This window comes from Engystomops pustulosus, unplaced genomic scaffold, assembly GCF_040894005.1.
Source record: "Engystomops pustulosus unplaced genomic scaffold, aEngPut4.maternal MAT_SCAFFOLD_93, whole genome shotgun sequence".
Classification (NCBI taxonomy): domain Eukaryota; kingdom Metazoa; phylum Chordata; class Amphibia; order Anura; family Leptodactylidae; genus Engystomops; species Engystomops pustulosus.
The window spans coordinates 227,978-246,223 of NW_027284979.1; the positions used below are offsets into that span (position 1 = coordinate 227,978).

Consider the following 18,246-nt stretch of genomic DNA (forward strand, 5'->3'; position numbering starts at 1 on the left):
TACCAGAGCTCGGGCTGAGGTCACGCTGTCTTGTGTCGTCTGCAGGAGCTGATGGCGAGGATGATGCAGTTGGTGACTGTGGCCCCCGCGGACCTCCAGCGACACGTCATCAGTAGCCTCCCCGAGATCCTGGAGGACACGGAGCACAATGATGTCGCCCAGGAGCTGAGGTAGTGATAGTCTGCGGTGTAACAATGGGGGGGGGGGGGCGGCCGTCATGTGACTCGTCTCTTCTCCTTTATTCTCACCAGTTCATTGCTGAAGCAGAATTCACAACTCATGGTGCCCGTCCTGGACGCCTTCTCCAGCCTCAGCCTGAGCCCAGAGCTGCTGACCGAGGTAAGGACCCGACGGATCCCTCATCATGGAGCTATAGAGAGTGCAGGACCCGACGGATCCCTCATCATGGAGCTATAGAGAGTGCAGGACCCGACTGCTCCCTCATCGTGGAGCTATAGAGAGTGCAGGACCCGACGGATCCCTCATCATGGAGCTATAGAGAGTGCAGGACCCGACGGATCCCTCATCATGGAGCTATAGAGAGTGCAGGACCCGACTGCTCCTCATCGTGGAGCTATAGAGAGTGCAGGACCCGACGGCTCCCTCATCGTGGAGCTATAGAGAGTGCAGGACCCGACGGATCCCTCATCGTGGAGCTATAGAGAGTGCAGGACCCGACTGCTCCCTCATCGTGGAGCTATAGAGAGTGCAGGACCCGACTGCTCCCTCATCGTGGAGCTATAGAGAGTGCAGGACCCGACTGCTCCCTCATCGTGGAGCTATAGAGAGTGCAGGACCCGTCGGCTCCCTCATCGTGGAGCTATAGAGAGTGCAGGACCCGACGGATCCCTCATCGTGGAGCTATAGAGAGTGCAGGACCCGACTGCTCCCTCATCGTGGAGCTATAGAGAGTGCAGGACCCGACTGCTCCCTCATCGTGGAGCTATAGAGAGTGCAGGACCCGACGGATCCCTCATCGTGGAGCTATAGAGAGTGCAGGACCCGACGGATCCCTCATCGTGGAGCTATAGAGAGTGCAGGACCCGACGGATCCCTCATCGTGGAGCTATAGAGAGTGCAGGACCCGACGGATCCCTCATCGTGGAGCTATAGAGAGTGCAGGACCCGACGGATCCCTCATCGTGGAGCTATAGAGAGTGCAGGACCGACTGCTCCCTCATCGTGGAGCTATAGAGAGTGCAGGACCCGCCGGCTCCCTCATCGTGGAGCTATAGAGAGTGGCAGGACCGACTGCTCCCTCATCGTGGAGCTATAGTGAGTGCAGGACCCGACAGATCCCTCATCGTGGAGCTATAGAGAGTGCAGGACCCGTCGGCTCCCTCATCGTGGAGCTATAGAGAGTGCAGGACCCGTCGGCTCCCTCATCGTGGAGCTATAGAGAGTGCAGGACCCGACGGATCCCTCATCGTGGAGCTATAGAGAGTGCAGGACCCGACGGATCCCTCATCGTGGAAGCTATAGAGAGTGCAGGACCCGACTGCTCCCTCATCGTGGAGCTATAGAGAGTGCAGGACCCGACGGATCCCTCATCGTGGAGCTATAGAGAGTGCAGGACCCGACGGATCCCTCATCGTGGAGCTATAGAGAGTGCAGACCCGACGGATCCCTCATCGTGGAGCTATAGAGAGTGCAGGACCCGACGGATCCCTCATCGTGGAGCTATAGAGAGTGCAGGACCCGACGGATCCCTCATCGTGGAGCTATAGAGAGTGCAGGACCCGACGGATCCCTCATCGTGGAGCTATAGAGAGTGCAGGACCCGACGGATCCCTCATCGTGGAGCTATAGAGAGTGCAGGACCCGACGGATCCCTCATCGTGGAGCTATAGAGAGTGCAGGACCCGACGGATCCCTCATCGTGGAGCTATAGAGAGTGCAGGACCCGACGGATCCCTCATCGTGGAGCTATAGAGAGTGCAGGACCCGACGGATCCCTCATCGTGGAGCTATAGAGAGTGCAGGACCCGACGGATCCCTCATCGTGGAGCTATAGAGAGTGCAGGACCCGACGGGATCCCTCATCGTGGAGCTATAGAGAGTGCAGGACCCGACGGATCCCTCATCGTGGAGCTATAGAGAGTGCAGGACCCGACGGATCCCTCATCGTGGAGCTATAGAGAGTGCAGGACCCGACGGATCCCTCATCGTGGAGCTATAGAGAGTGCAGGACCCGACGGATCCCTCATCGTGGAGCTATAGAGAGTGCAGGACCCGACGGATCCCTCATCGTGGAGCTATAGAGAGTGCAGGACCCGACGGATCCCTCATCGTGGAGCTATAGAGAGTGCAGGACCCGACGGATCCCTCATCGTGGAGCTATAGAGAGTGCAGGACCCGACGGATCCCTCATCGTGGAGCTATAGAGAGTGCAGGACCCGACGGATCCCTCATCGTGGAGCTATAGAGAGTGCAGGACCCGACGGCTCCCTCATCGTGGAGCTATAGAGAGTGCAGGACCCGTCGGCTCCCTCATCGTGGAGCTATAGAGAGTGCAGGACCCGTCGGCTCCCTCCTCATGCATCTGTGAGACTGACGGCTCCCTCCTCATGCATCTGTGAGACTGACGGCTCCCTCCTCATGCATCTGTGAGACTGACGGCTCCCTCCTCATGCATCTGTGAGACTGACGGCTCCCTCCTCATGCATCTGTGAGACTGAGGGCTCCCTCTTCTTACAGGTGCGGCACTGGGTCATGTCCACTCTCTGTGCGGTGGATCTGGAGGTGGTTCCTGTCATTGTCAAGTTCATCCTTCACACAGTGACCCCATCAGACGCCCCGCAGGTGAGACCCCGGCACTTACCTCCTGGGGCATCGCCCCTGCTGCTCTATATCGCTGATGCTGCTCTCTGTTTTAGGTGATCTCTGAGCTCCGCAGGAATCTGGACGTGGAGTCTTGTGTTTCACCATCACAGATTCAGACCACAACATCCAAGAGCAGGTAGGTACCACAGGTGCACCCCAGGACACGATGGGGCCGAACAGCACTACATTGTCTGTGTCTGCAGCGTCTCCGGGACCCAGGACAAGGGCGGCCAGGACTGCGTCACCGTCCTCATGGAGGTCATCAAGTCGTCAGTCTGGTTCCAGAAACACACGTGTGATGCCTGGATCCAGGTAAGTGCCTTGTATGTGACACGTGGGACGCCTGGATCCAGGTAAGTGCCTTGTATGCGACACGTGTGACGCCTGGATCCAGGTAAGTGCCTTGTATGTGACACGTGTGACGCCTGGATCCAGGTAAGTGCCTTGTATGTGACACGTGTGACGCCTGGATCCAGGTAAGGGCCTTGTATGTGACAAGTGTGACGCATGGATCCAGGTAAGTGCCTTGTATGTGACACGTGTGACGCCTGGATCCAGGTAAGGGCCTTGTATGTGACACGTGGGACGCCTGGATCCAGGTAAGGGCTTGTATGTGACACGTGTGACGCCTGGATCCAGGTAAGTGGCTTGTATGTGACACGTGGGACGCCTGGATCCAGGTAAGGGCCTTGTATGTGACACGTGGGACGCCTGGATCCAGGTAAGTGTCTTGTATGTGACGCGTGGATCCAGGGTAAGTGTCTTGTATGTGACACGTGGGACCCTGGATCCAGGTAAGTGTCTTGTATGTGACACGTGGGACGCCTGGATCCAGGTAAGTGTCTTGTATGTGACACGTGGGACGCCTGGATCCAGGTAAGTGTCTTGTATGTGACACGTGGGACGCCTGGATCCAGGTAAGGGCCTTGTATGTGACACGTGTGACGCCTGGATCCAGGTAAGGGCCTTGTATGTGACACGTGTGACGCCTGGATCCAGGTAAGGGCCTTGTATGTGACACGTGTGACGCCTGGATCCAGGTAAGTGCCCTGTATGTGACACGTGTGACGCCTGGTTCTAGGTAAGTGTCTTGTATGTGACACGTGTGACGCCTGGTTCCAGGTAAGTGTCTTGTATGTGACACGTGTGACGCCTGGTTCCAGGTAAGTGTCTTGTATGTGACACGTGTGACGCCAGGATCCAGGTAAGTGTCTTGTATGTGACACGTGTGACGCCTGGATCCAGGTAAGTGTCTTGTATGTGACACGTGTGACGCCTGGATCCAGGTAAGGGCCTTGTATGTGACACGTGTGACGCCTGGTTCCAGGTAAGTGTCTTGTATGTGACACGTGTGACGCCTGGATCCAGGTAAGTGTCTTGTATGTGACACGTGGATCCAGGTAAGTGTCTTGTATGTGACACGTGGGACGCCTGGATCCAGGTAAGTGTCTTGTATGTGACACGTGGGACGCCTGGATCCAGGTAAGTGTCTTGTATGTGACACGTGTGACGCCTGGATCCAGGTAAGTGTCTTGTATGTGACACGTGGGACGCCTGGATCCAGGTAAGGGCCTTGTATGTGACACGTGGGACGCCTGGATCCAGGTAAGGGCCTTGTATGTGACACGTGTGACGCCTGGATCCAGGTAAGGGCCTTGTATGTGACACGTGTGGCGCCTGGATCCAGGTAAGTGCCCTGTATGTGACACGTGTGACGCCTGGTTCTAGGTAAGTGTCTTGTATGTGACACGTGTGACGCCTGGTTCCAGGTAAGTGTCTTGTATGTGACACGTGGGACGCCTGGATCCAGGTAAGTGTCTTGTATGTGACACGTGTGACGCCTGGTTCCAGGTAAGTGTCTTGTATGTGACACGTGTGACGCCTGGTTCCAGGTAAGTGTCTTGTATGTGACACGTGTGACGCCTGGATCCAGGTAAGTGTCTTGTATGTGACACGTGTGACGCCAGGATCCAGGTAAGGGCCTTGTATGTGACACGTGTGACGCCTGGTTCTAGGTAAGTGTCTTGTATGTGACACGTGTGACGCCTGGATCCAGGTAAGTGTCTTGTATGTGACACGTGTGACGCCTGGATCCAGGTAAGGGCCTTGTATGTGACACGTGTGACGCCTGGTTCCAGGTAAGTGTCTTGTATGTGACACGTGTGACGCCTGGATCCAGGTAAGGGCCTTGTAATGTAACACGTGTGACGCCTGGATCCAGGTAAGTGCCTTGTATGTGACACGTGTGACGCCTGGATCCAGGTAAGTGCCTTGTATGTGACACGTGTGACGCCTGGATCCAGGTAAGTGCCTTGTATGTGACACGTGTGACCCCAGGTTCTAGGTAAGTGTCTTGTATGTGACACGTGTGACGCCTGGTTCTAGGTAAGTGTCTTGTATGTGACACGTGTGACGCCTGGATCCAGGTAAGTGTCTTGTATGTGACACGTGGGACGCCTGGTTCCAGGTAAGTGTCTTGTATGTGACACGTGTGATGCCTGGATCCAGGTAAGTGTCTTGTATGTGACACGTGTGACGCCTGGATCCAGGTAAGGGCCTTGTTTGTGACACGTGGGACGCCTGGATCCAGGTAAGGGCCTTGTATGTGACACGTGGGACGCCTGGTTCCAGGTAAGTGCCCTGTATGTGACACGTGTCACGCCTGGATCCAGGTAAGGGCCTTGTATGTGACACGTGTCACGCCTGGATCCAGGTAAGTGTCTTGTATGTGACACGTGTGACGCCTGGATCCAGGTAAGTGTCTTGTATGTGACACGTGTGACGCCTGGATCCAGGTAAGGGCCCTGTATGTGACACGTGTGACGCCTGGATCCAGGTAAGGGCCTTGTATGTGACACGTGTCAAGCCTGGATCCAGGTAAGTGTCTTGTATGTGACACGTGTGACGCCTGGATCCAGGTAAGGGCCTTGTATGTGACACTTGTGACGCCTGGATCCAGGTAAGGGCCTTGTATGTGACACGTGTGACGCCTGGATCCAGGTAAGTGTCTTGTATGTGACACGTGTGACGCCTGGATCCAGGTAAGTGCCTTGTATGTGACACGTGGGACGCCTGGATCCAGGTAAGTGCCTTGTATGTGACACGTGGGACGCCTGGATCCAGGTAAGTGGCTTGTATGTGACACGTGTGACGCCTGGATCCAGGTAAGGGCCCTGTATGTGACACGTGTCAAGCCTGGATCCAGGTAAGTGTCTTGTATGTGACACGTGTGACGCCTGGTTCCAGGTAAGTGTCTTGTATGTGACACTTGTGACGCCTGGATCCAGGTACGTGTCTTGTATGTGACACGTGTGACGCCTGGATCCAGGTAAGTGCCCTGTTTGTGACACGTGGGACGCCTGGATCCAGGTAAGTGCCTTGTATGTGACACGTGTGTCTGAAAGTCAGAATATTCCTAGTTGCCCGTTGCAACCAATCACAGCTCCCCTTTAAAGTATTCATGAGCGCTAATAAAATGAAAGCTGAGCTGTGATTGGTTGCCATGGGCAACTAGGAATATTCTGACTTCCAGACACTTGATAAATCTGCCCCGATGACCTCTGTGTATTGTCTTATAGGCCATAGAAGGTGCAGAGACTGCAGAGGAGCACAAGGTAAGTACTGGGGGGGGTTATACGGCGTAGTCTGGGGGAGAGGGAGGGAGCAGGGGTTTTACAGTGTAGTCTGGGGGGGAGGGGGGTCATACAGTGTAGTCTGGGGGGGAGGGGGGGTCATACAGTGTAATCTGGGGGAAAGGAAGGGGGAGGGTCATACAGTGTAGTCTGGGGGAGAGGGAGGGAGGAGGGGTTTTACAGTGTAGTCTGGGGGGGAGGGGGGTTTTACAGTGTAGTCTGGGGGGGAGGGGGGGTCATACAGTGTAGTCTGGGGGGGAGGGAGGGAGTAGGGATTTTACAGTGTAGTCTGGGGGAGAGGGAGGAGGGGTTTTACAGTGTAGTCTGGGGGAGAGGGAGGAGGGGTTTTACAGTGTACTCTGGGGGGGAGGGGGGGGTCATACAGTGTAGTCTGGGGGGCGGGGGGGTCATACAGTGTAGTCTGGGGGGGAGGGGGGGGTCATACAGTGTAGTCTGGGGGGGACGGGGGGGGGTCATACAGTGTAGTCTGGGGGGCAGGGGGGGTCATACAGTGTAGTCTGGGGGGCAGGGGGGGTCATACAGTGTAGTCTGGGAGGGAGGGGGGTCATACAGTGTATTCTGGGGGGGAGGGGGGTCATACAGTGTATTCTGGGGGGGAGGGGGGTCATACAGTGTAGTCTGGGGGGCAGGGGGGGTCATACAGTGTAGTCTGGGAGGGAGGGGGGTCATACAGTGTAGTCTGGGGGGGACGGGGGGGTCATACAGTGTAGTCTGGGGGGACGGGGGGGTCATACAGTGTAGTCTGGGGGGGAGGGGGAGGGGGAGGGTCATACAGTGTAGTCTGGGGGGGGGGAGGGAGGTTGAGGGTCATACAGTGTAGTCTGGGGGGGGAGGGAGGTTGAGGGTCATACAGTGTAGTCTGGGGGGGGGAGGGGGAGGGTCATACAGTGTAGTCTGAGGGAGGGGGAGGGTTATACTGCGTAGTCTGGGGGGGGGAGGGGGAGGGTCATACAGTGTAGTCTGGGGGGTAGGGGGAGGGTCATACAGTGTAGTCTGAGGGAGGGGGAGGGTTATACTGCGTAGTCTGGGGAGAGGGAGGGAGCAGGGGTTTTACAGTGTAGTCTGGGGGGGAGGGGGGTCATACAGTGTAGTCTGGGGGGGAGGGGGGGGTCATACAGTGTAATCTGGGGGAAAGGAAGGGGGAGGGTCATACAGTGTAGTCTGGGGGAGAGGGAGGGAGGAGGGGTTTTACAGTGTAGTCTGGGGGGGAGGGGGGTTTTACAGTGTAGTCTGGGGGGGAGGGGGGGTCATACAGTGTAGTCTGGGGGGGAGGGAGGGAGTAGGGATTTTACAGTGTAGTCTGGGGGAGAGGGAGGAGGGGTTTTACAGTGTAGTCTGGGGGAGAGGGAGGAGGGGTTTTACAGTGTAGTCTGGGGGAGAGGGAGGAGGGGTTTTACAGTGTAGTCTGGGGGAGAGGGAGGAGGGGTTTTACAGTGTACTCTGGGGGGGAGGGGGGGGTCATACAGTGTAGTCTGGGGGGCGGGGGGGTCATACAGTGTAGTCTGGGGGGGAGGGGGGGGTCATACAGTGTAGTCTGGGGGGGACGGGGGGGGGTCATACAGTGTAGTCTGGGGGGCAGGGGGGGTCATACAGTGTAGTCTGGGAGGGAGGGGGGTCATACAGTGTATTCTGGGGGGGAGGGGGGTCATACAGTGTAGTCTGGGGGGCAGGGGGGGTCATACAGTGTAGTCTGGGAGGGAGGGGGGTCATACAGTGTAGTCTGGGGGGGACGGGGGGGTCATACAGTGTAGTCTGGGGGGACGGGGGGTCATACAGTGTCGTCTGGGGGGGACGGGGGGGGTCATACAGTGTAGTCTGGGGGCAGGGGGGGTCATACAGTGTAGTCTGGGAGGGAGGGGGGTCATACAGTGTATTCTGGGGGGGAGGGGGGTCATACAGTGTAGTCTGGGGGGCAGGGGGGGTCATACAGTGTAGTCTGGGAGGGAGGGGGGTCATACAGTGTAGTCTGGGGGGACGGGGGGTCATACAGTGTAGTCTGGGGGGGACGGGGGGGTCATACAGTGTAGTCTGGGGGGGAGGGGGGTCATACAGTGTAGTCTGGGGGGGAGGGGGGGGTCATACAGTGTAGTCTGGGGGGGGGGGAGGGGGAGGGTCATACAGTGTAGTCTGGGGGGGGGGAGGGAGGTTGAGGGTCATACAGTGTAGTCTGGGGGGGGGAGGGAGGTTGAGGGTCATACAGTGTAGTCTGGGGGGGGAGGGGGGAGGGTCATACAGTGTAGTCTGAGGGAGGGGGAGGGTTATACTGCGTAGTCTGGGGGGGGGGAGGGGGAGGGTCATACAGTGTAGTCTGGGGGGGTAGGGGGAGGGTCATACAGTGTAGTCTGAGGGAGGGGGAGGGTTATACTGCGTAGTCTGGGGAGAGGGAGGGAGCAGGGGTTTTACAGTGTAGTCTGGGGGGAGGGGGGTCATACAGTGTAGTCTGGGGGGGAGGGGGGGGTCATACAGTGTAATCTGGGGGAAAGGAAGGGGGAGGGTCATACAGTGTAGTCTGGGGGAGAGGGAGGGAGGAGGGGTTTTACAGTGTAGTCTGGGGGGGAGGGGGGTTTTACAGTGTAGTCTGGGGGGGAGGGGGGTCATACAGTGTAGTCTGGGGGGGAGGGAGGGAGTAGGGATTTTACAGTGTAGTCTGGGGGAGAGGGAGGAGGGGTTTTACAGTGTAGTCTGGGGGAGAGGGAGGAGGGGTTTTACAGTGTAGTCTGGGGGAGAGGGAGGAGGGGTTTTACAGTGTAGTCTGGGGGAGAGGGAGGAGGGGTTTTACAGTGTACTCTGGGGGGGGAGGGGGGGGTCATACAGTGTAGTCTGGGGGGCGGGGGGGGTCATACAGTGTAGTCTGGGGGGAGGGGGGGGTCATACAGTGTAGTCTGGGGGGCGGGGGGGTCATACAGTGTAGTCTGGGGGGGAGGGGGGGGTCATACAGTGTAGTCTGGGGGGGACGGGGGGGTCATACAGTGTAGTCTGGGGGGCAGGGGGGGTCATACAGTGTAGTCTGGGAGGGAGGGGGGTCATACAGTGTAGTCTGGGAGGGAGGGGGGTCATACAGTGTATTCTGGGGGGGAGGGGGGTCATACAGTGTATTCTGGGGGGGAGGGGGGTCATACAGTGTAGTCTGGGGGGCAGGGGGGGTCATACAGTGTAGTCTGGGAGGGAGGGGGGTCATACAGTGTAGTCTGGGGGGGACGGGGGGGTCATACAGTGTAGTCTGGGGGGGACGGGGGGTCATACAGTGTAGTCTGGGGGGGAGGGGGGTCATACAGTGTAGTCTGGGGGGGAGGGGGGGGTCATACAGTGTAGTCTGGGGGGGGGGGGAGGGTCATACAGTGTAGTCTGGGGGGGGAGGGAGGTTGAGGGTCATACAGTGTAGTCGGGGGGGGGGAGGGGGAGGGTCATACAGTGTAGTCTGGGGGGGGAGGGGGAGGGTCATACAGTGTAGTTTGGGGGGGGGAGGGGGAGGGTCATACAGTGTAGTCTGGGGGGGGGTAGGGGGAGGGTCATACAGTGTAGTCTGGGGGAGGGAGGGGGGGGTCATACAGTGTAGTCTGGGGGGGACGGGGGGGGTCATACAGTGTAGTCTGGGGGCAGGGGGGTCATACAGTGTAGTCTTGGAGGGAGGGGGGTCATACAGTGTATTCTGGGGGGGAGGGGGTCATACAGTGTAGTCTGGGGGGCAGGGGGGGTCATACAGTGTAGTCTGGGAGGGAGGGGGGTCATACAGTGTAGTCTGGGGGGGACGGGGGGGTCATACAGTGTAGTCTGGGGGGGACGGGGGGGTCATACAGTGTAGTCTGGGGGGGACGGGGGGGTCATACAGTGTAGTCTGGGGGGGAGGGGGGTCATACAGTGTAGTCTGGGGGGGAGGGGGGGGGGGGAGGGTCATACAGTGTAGTCTGGGGGGGGAGGGAGGTTGAGGGTCATACAGTGTAGTCTGGGGGGGGAGGGAGGTTGAGGGTCATACAGTGTAGTCTGGGGGGGGGGAGGGGAGGTTGAGGGTCATACAGTGTAGTCTGGGGGGGGGGGAGGGGGAGGGTCATACAGTGTAGTCTGGGGGGGTAGGGGGAGGGTCATACAGTGTAGTTTGGGGGGGGGGAGGGGGAGGGTCATACAGTGTAGTCTGGGGGGGGGTAGGGGGAGGGTCATACAGTGTAGTCTGGGGAGGGAGGGGGAGGGTCATACAGTGTAGTTTGGGGGGGGAGGGGGAGGGTCATACAGTGTAGTCTGGGGGGGGAGGGAGGGGGAGGGTCATACAGTGTAGTCTGAGGGGGGAGGGGTGGTGTTATACAGCGTAGTCTGGGGGGGGTTATAGGGCAGTGATGGCGAACCTTTTAGAGACCGAGTGCCCAAACTGCAACCCAAAACCTAATTACTTATCGCAAAGTGCCAGTACGGCAATTTAACCAGAAAACTGACGGTGTAGTTTAGAATCAATTTACACAGGACTGCCTGAGCTCGGATTCCAGCAGTCCTATACACACTGAAACGCCACTTTTACACCATTTTACATCACATAAAAGAGTAATAAAAAGTTATCAAAAGGTCCCGCAGTCCTCAAAATGGTAGCAATGAAAACAACGGCTCATAAAGCAAAAAAACCCAAATCTCCCCAGCTCCGTGCACTAAGGTTATCAGCGTCACAAGATGGCGAAACTATTTTCTTTTTCGTACACTGTTTTAATTATAGAAAAAGCATTAAAACACAATAAAACCTACAAGTCTGGTATCACTGCGATTTTACCAAACCAAAGAATAAAGGAGACAAATGATTTGGAGCGCACAGCAAAAGTATTAAAATCTACAGCTTCCCAGTACACGACATGGAATAATAAATGAGAAGTAAAATATGTTACGCAAAAAATAAGCCCTCACAGATATATATAAATGCACATATAAATATATAATATAATATGCATATACATAATTACATACATAAAAATACATATGTTACTTACTCTTGCTCAGGTGTCTGTTGTTCCAGGGGGGGGTCGGGGTGCAGCATCTGGAGTTCGTTTCAGTGTGGTTATGGGGCATGAGTTCCAGGGGAGGGGGTGATGGGGGGCAGTGACTGGAGTTGAGCGGGGGAAGGGGGGGGGGGAGAGTGAGAACGGCCGGAGTCCTTGCGGGGGGGGGGGCGGCGGGTTGCGGTAGCGGGCATAACAGGCTGGGGTTCGGGCGCGCCGGGGGGGGCTTGTGGTAGCGGGCGCAGTTTGGGCCGTGAGTTTCGGCCCGCTTGCGGGCGGAGTTTTATGGGAGGTGCGGGAGCGGGCAGGATGCGTGGATGCGCTGAATTAAAAAAATAAATACACTCACCTCAGATTCGTTCCTCCGGCTGATCACTGCAGCACACACGGAGTAAGGTGCCCAGTGCTGGCAGCGTAATGACATCATTTCGCTGCCAGCGCGGGGATGCTTACCGTCCTGTGAGCTGCAGTGATCAGAGTGACAGCAGGCAGTGTCAGCGCCCTGCTCTGTCATGGCTGTTAGCATTATCGGAGCGCCGCTCCGATACTGCTAACAGCCATGACAACCAGGTGTGGACAGTGGTTGTCCGCACCTGGTAGTGGTTGGGAGGATGGGGCGCGTGCCAGCAGTGAGGGCTCTGCGTGCCCTCTCTGGCACGCGTGCCATAGGTTCGCCATCGCTGTTATAGGGTGTAGTCTGGGGGTCTCTTCTGACCTCTGTCTCATTCTCTCCAGGTCTTGGATTTCTTGGTTCTTCTGATCCTTTACACAACAAATTCTAGCAGCAAGAAACAAGTGGAGCGCGTCCTGAAGAACAAGGTGCGCTGCGGGGTCCTCAGCACGCAGCTGCTGCAGAACATCTTCAGGAGCCACACCCAGGTGCTGTAGACATGAAAGGGTCCTACCTCCTGAGGTTCTCTGTCAGGACTGAAGTGAGTGACAGTGTAGGAGGGGCCTCATGGCGGATCTGTCCCCCTGCAGGTCCTGATGTTCTACTTCACGTCCCTCCTGTCCCTGGCCCAGACCCTCCTGCAGTCCCTGGAGCCCCTCGTCTCGTCTTCTGGAAGCCACTTGTTCACACTCTCCTTTATCATGTTTGATCGCTACTGCCAGCAGGTGAGTGTGACGCTGCTGCTCCTCCCCCCGGGGTGAGTGTGATGCCGCTGCTCCTCCCCCCCCCCGGGGTGAGTGTGATGCTGCTGCTCCTCCCCCCCGGGGGGGGGGGGGTGAGTGTGATGCTGCTGCTCCTCCCCCTCCCCGGGGTGAGTGTGATGCTGCTGCTCCTCCCCCTCCCCGGGGTGAGTGTGATGCTGCTGCTCCTCCCCGGGGTGAGTGTGATGCTGCTGCTCCTCCCCCCGGAGGGGTGAGTGTGATGCTGCTGCTCCTCCCCCCCCGGGGGGGTGGGGTGAGTGTGATGCTGCTGCTCCTCCCCCCCGGGGGGGTGAGTGTGATGCTGCTGCTCCTCCCCCCCGGGGGGGTGAGTGTGATGCTGCTGCTCCTCCCCCCCGGGGTGAGTGTGATGCTGCTGCTCCTCTCCCCCGGGGTGAGTGTGATGCTGCTGCTCCTCCCCCTCCCCGGGGTGAGTGTGATGCTGCTGCTCCTCCCCCCCGGAGGGGTGAGTGTGATGCTGCTGCTCCTCCCCCCCCCGGGGGGGGGGGGTGAGTGTGATGCTGCTGCTCCTCCCCCCGGGGGGGTGAGTGTGATGCTGCTGCTCCTCCCCCCGGGGGGGTGAGTGTGATGCTGCTGCTCCTCCCCCCCGGGGGGGTGAGTGTGATGCTGCTGCTCCTCCCCCCCGGGGTGAGTGTGATGCTGCTGCTCCTCCCCCTCCCCGGGGTGAGTGTGATGCTGCTGCTCCTCTCCCCCGGGGTGAGTGTGATGCTGCTGCTCCTCCCCCTCCCCGGGGTGAGTGTGATGCTGCTGCTCCTCCCCCTCCCCAGGGTGAGTGTGATGCTGCTGCTCCTCCCCCTCCCCGGGGTGAGTGTGATGCTGCTGCTCCTCCCCCTCCCCGGGGTGAGTGTGATGCTGCTGCTCCTCCCCCTCCCCGGGGTGAGTGTGATGCTGCTGCTCCTCCCCCTCCCCGGGGTGAGTGTGATGCTGCTGCTCCTCCCCCTCCCCGGGGTGAGTGTGATGCTGCTGCTCCTCCCCCTCCCCAGGGTGAGTGTGATGCTGCTGCTCCTCCCCCTCCCCGGGGTGAGTGTGATGCTGCTGCTCCTCCCCCCCCCGGGGTGAGTGTGATGCTGCTGCTCCTCTCCACCGGGGTGAGTGTGATGCTTCTGCTCCTCCCCCTCCCCGGGGTGAGTGTGATGCTGCTGCTCCTCCCCCCCCAGGGGGGGGGGTGAGTGTGATGCTGCTGCTCCTCCCCCCCCAGGGGGGGGGGGGGTGAGTGTGATGCTGCTGCTCCTCCCCCCCGGGGGGGTGAGTGTGATGCTGCTGCTCCTCCCCCCCGGGGGGGTGAGTGTGATGCTGCTGCTCCTCCCCCCCGGGGTGAGTGTGATGCTGCTGCTCCTCCCCCTCCCCGGGGTGAGTGTGATGCTGCTGCTCCTCTCCCCCGGGGTGAGTGTGATGCTGCTGCTCCTCCCCCTCCCCGGGGTGAGTGTGATGCTGCTGCTCCTCCCCCTCCCCGGGGTGAGTGTGATGCTGCTGCTCCTCCCCCTCCCCGGGGTGAGTGTGATGCTGCTGCTCCTCCCCCTCCCCGGGGTGAGTGTGATGCTGCTGCTCCTCCCCTCCCCGGGGTGAGTGTGATGCTGCTGCTCCTCCCCCTCCCCGGGGTGAGTGTGATGCTGCTGCTCCTCCCCCTCCCCGGGGTGAGTGTGATGCTGCTGCTCCTCCCCCTCCCGGGGTGAGTGTGATGCTGCTGCTCCTCCCCCTCCCCGGGGTGAGTGTGATGCTGCTGCTCCTCTCCCCCGGGGTGAGTGTGATGCTGCTGCTCCTCCCCCCCCGGGGGGGTGGGGTGAGTGTGATGCTGCTGCTCCTCCCCCCCCGGGGGGGTGAGTGTGATGCTGCTGCTCCTCCCCCCCGGGGGGGTGAGTGTGATGCTGCTGCTCCTCCCCCCGGGGTGAGTGTGATGCTGCTGCTCCTCTCCCCCGGGGTGAGTGTGATGCTGCTGCTCCTCCCCCTCCCCGGGGTGAGTGTGATGCTGCTGCTCCTCCCCCCCGGAGGGGGTGAGTGTGATGCTGCTGCTCCTCCCCCCCGGGGGGGGGGGTGAGTGTGATGCTGCTGCTCCTCCCCCCGGGGGGGGTGAGTGTGATGCTGCTGCTCCTCCCCCCCGGGGTGAGTGTGATGCTGCTGCTCCTCCCCCTCCCCGGGGTGAGTGTGATGCTGCTGCTCCTCTCCCCCGGGGTGAGTGTGATGCTGCTGCTCCTCCCCCTCCCCGGGGTGAGTGTGATGCTGCTGCTCCCCCCCCTCCCCAGGGTGAGTGTGATGCTGCTGCTCCTCCCCCTCCCCGGGGTGAGTGTGATGCTGCTGCTCCTCCCCCCCCGGGGTGAGTGTGATGCTGCTGCTCCTCTCCACCGGGGTGTGAGTGGATGCTTCTGCTCCTCCCCCCCGGGGTGAGTGTGATGCTGCTGCTCCTCCCCCCGGGGGTGAGTGTGATGCTGCTGCTCCTCCCCCCCCGGGGTGAGTGTGATGCTGCTGCTCCTCTCCACCGGGGTGAGTGTGATGCTTCTGCTCCTCCCCCCCGGGGTGAGTGTGATGCTGCTGCTCCTCCTCCCCGGGGTGAGTGTGATGCTGCTGCTCCTCCCCCCCCCAGGGGGGGGGGGGTGAGTGTGATGCTGCTGCTCCTCCCCCCCGGGGGGTGAGTGTGATACTGCTGCTCCTCCCCCCCGGGGGGGTGAGTGTGATGCTGCTGCTCCTCCCCCCTGGGGGGGTGAGTGTGATGCTGCTGCTCCTCCCTCTCCCCCGGGGTGAGTGTGATGCTGCTGCTCCTCCCTCTCCCCGGGGTGAGTGTGATGCTGCTGCTCCTCTCCCCCGGTGTGAGTGTGATGCTGCTGCTCCTCCCCTCCCCAGGGTGAGTGTGATGCTGCTGCTCCTCCCCCTCCCCGGGGTGAGTGTGATGCTGCTGCTCCTCCCCTCCCGGGGTGAGTGTGATGCTGCTGCTCCTCTCCACCGGGGTGAGTGTGATGCTTCTGCTCCTCCCCCTCCCCGGGGTGAGTGTGATGCTGCTGCTCCTCCTCCCCGGGGTGAGTGTGATGATGCTGCTCCTCCCCCCCGGGGGGGGGGGGGGGGTGAGTGTGATGCTGCTGCTCCTCCCCCTCCCCGGGGTGAGTGTGATGCTGCTCCTCCCCCTCCCCGGGGTGAGTGTGATGCTGCTGCTCCTCCCCCCGGGGTGAGTGTGATGCTGCTGCTCCTCCCCCCGGGGGGGGGGGGGTGAGTGTGTTGCTGCTGTCCCTCTGGGGGAGGTGAAGGTCCCGTGTCCCGGTTCTGTGTTGCAGGAGGTGGTTGCGGCGCTGGTGACGCACGTGTGCAGCGGTTACGTGGATGAGGTGGACGCGGCGCTCGATGTGATGATTGGTCTGGTGTCCGGTTCATGCGCCCGCCCTGGCGCTATATGCCGTCTTCATAAAGGTGGGTGATCCGCTCAGGAGGGGGGGTCCATATAATGTGTCCCCCCACCACCACCCTGGTCACCTACTCCCCCCACCACCACCACCACCACCCTGGTCACCTACTCCCCAATACACTGGTCACCCCCTCCCCCACCACCACAGCCCTGGTCACCCCTCCCCAGCAGCCCTGGTCACCCCCCCCCCCCCCAGCCCTGGTCACCCCCACCACCACAGCCCTGGTCACCCCCTCCCCAGCAGCCCTGGTCACCCCCTCCCCAGCAGCCCTGGTCACCCCCACCCCAGCAGCCCTGGTCACCCCCACCCCAGCAGCCCTGGTCACCCCCACCCCAGCAGCCCTGGTCACCCCCACCACAGCAGCCCTGGTCACCCCCACCACAGCAGCCCTGGTCACCCCCACCACAGCAGCCCTGGTCACCCCACCACCACAGCCCTGGTCACCCCACCACCACAGCCTGGTCACCCCCTCCCCAGCAGCCCTGGTCACCCCCACCCCAGCAGCCCTGGTCACCCCCACCCCAGCAGCCCTGGTCACCCCCACCACAGCCCTGGTCACCCCCACCCCAGCAGCCCTGGTCACCCCCTCCCCAGCAGCCCTGGTCACCCCCACCCCAGCAGCCCTGGTCACCCCCTCCCCAGCAGCCCTGGTCACCCCCTCCCCAGCAGCCCTGGTCACCCCCACCACCACAGCCCTGGTCACCCCCACCCCAGCAGCCCTGGTCACTCCCACCACAGCAGCCCTGGTCACCCCCTCCCCAGCCCTGGTCACCCCCACCACCACAGCCCTGGTCACCCCCACCACAGCAGCCCTGGTCACCCCCCCCCCAGCCTGGTCACCCCCACCACCACAGCCCTGGTCACCCCTCCCCAGCAGCCCTGGTCACCCCACCCCAGCAGCCCTGGTCACCCCCACCCCAGCAGCCCTGGTCACCCCCACCCCAGCAGCCCTGGTCACCCCCACCCCAGCAGCCCCTGGTCACCCCCACCACCACAGCCTGGTCACCCCCTCCCCAGCAGCCCTGGTCACCCCCTCCCCAGCAGCCCTGGTCACCCCCTCCCCAGCAGCCCTGGTCACCCCCTCCCCAGCAGCCCTGGTCACATCCCCCCCCCCCCCCCGCGCCCTGGTCACAACCCCCCCGCCCCCCCTCCCCCAGCACTGGTAACACGCGCTTTAGGGGTCTTGCCTCTTGGTGTCTTGCAGGGAGTTCTAGACACATGGACAACCTGAACTCTCTCCAGATCCGCAAACTCTTCCATATTCTGTGCGCTCTGGGATTCAGCCCGGAAGGAGCCCACATCCAGGTACCGGATGGACGCATCATGTGGTACTGACTGGGTCGGACCAGCGAGATGTAGGAAATACATGGGGAAGGCTCAGGCTGCTCAGTGCTGCCGCCTTGTGCTTGCATCTGGTCACTGCAGTCCTAGGCCTCGTGGTGCTGGGGTCCTGATGTGGGGGGCTCCACCTGCCATCCCCCCGGAGTGTCCGTCCTCATCGCCTGCCGTCTTGTCTTATAGGATGAGCTGCACATCGTCATCCGGAGCAGCTGTCCAGCCCCGCCCTCAAGTACAAGCGCATCGGGGTGATCGGGGCCATGAGGATGGTGGCCCCACATGGGGGCACGTGGCGGGTCAGTCACCCAATCACCGGAGGCCTGGCCCTCTGTATAGCTTCCCCCCGGAGGCCTGGCCCTCTGTATGGCTCTCCCCGGAGGCCTGGCCCTCTGTATAGCTCCTCTCCCCCGGAGGCCTGGCCCTCTGTATAGCTCCCCCCCCGGAGGCCTGGCCCTCTGTATAGCTCCCCCCCCCCCCCCGGAGGCCTGGCCCTCTGTATAGCTCCTCTCTCCCGGAGGCCTGGCCCTCTGTATAGCTCCCCCCCCCCCCCCCGGAGGCCTGGCCCTCTGTATAGCCCCCCCCCCCCCCGGAGGCCTGGCCCTCTGTATAGCTCCTCTCCCCCGGAGGCCTGGCCCTCTGTATAGCTCCTCTCCCCCGGAGGCCTGGCCCTCTGTATAGCTCCTCTCCCCCGGAGGCCTGGCCCTCTGTATAGCTCCCCCCGGTGGCCTGGCCCTCTGTATAGCTCCCCCCCGGAGGCCTGGCCCTCTGTATAGCTCCCCCCCGGAGGCCTGGCCCTCTGTATAGCTCCCCCCCGGAGGCCTGGCCCTCTGTATCGCTCTCCCCCGGAGGCCTGGCCCTCTGTATAGCCCCCCCCGGAGGCCTTGCCCTCTGTATAGCTCT

The 18,246-nt window shown here is 61.0% G+C and overlaps 1 protein-coding gene across 1 annotated transcript in view; it reads left to right on the top strand.

Annotated features, from left to right (window-relative positions):
• The window catches only part of FANCD2 (FA complementation group D2), a 149,163-nt gene that overhangs the window by 26,898 nt on the left and 104,019 nt on the right, over positions 1-18,246 (top strand). Inside the window, 12 exon segments of the mRNA XM_072131570.1 lie at positions 46-170; positions 252-339; positions 2,698-2,802; positions 2,877-2,959; positions 3,027-3,135; positions 6,402-6,437; positions 12,185-12,328; positions 12,431-12,565; positions 15,880-16,012; positions 17,213-17,313; positions 17,530-17,551; positions 17,554-17,707. Coding sequence (XP_071987671.1) covers positions 46-170; positions 252-339; positions 2,698-2,802; positions 2,877-2,959; positions 3,027-3,135; positions 6,402-6,437; positions 12,185-12,328; positions 12,431-12,565; positions 15,880-16,012; positions 17,213-17,313; positions 17,530-17,551; positions 17,554-17,707 — 1,235 coding nt within the window.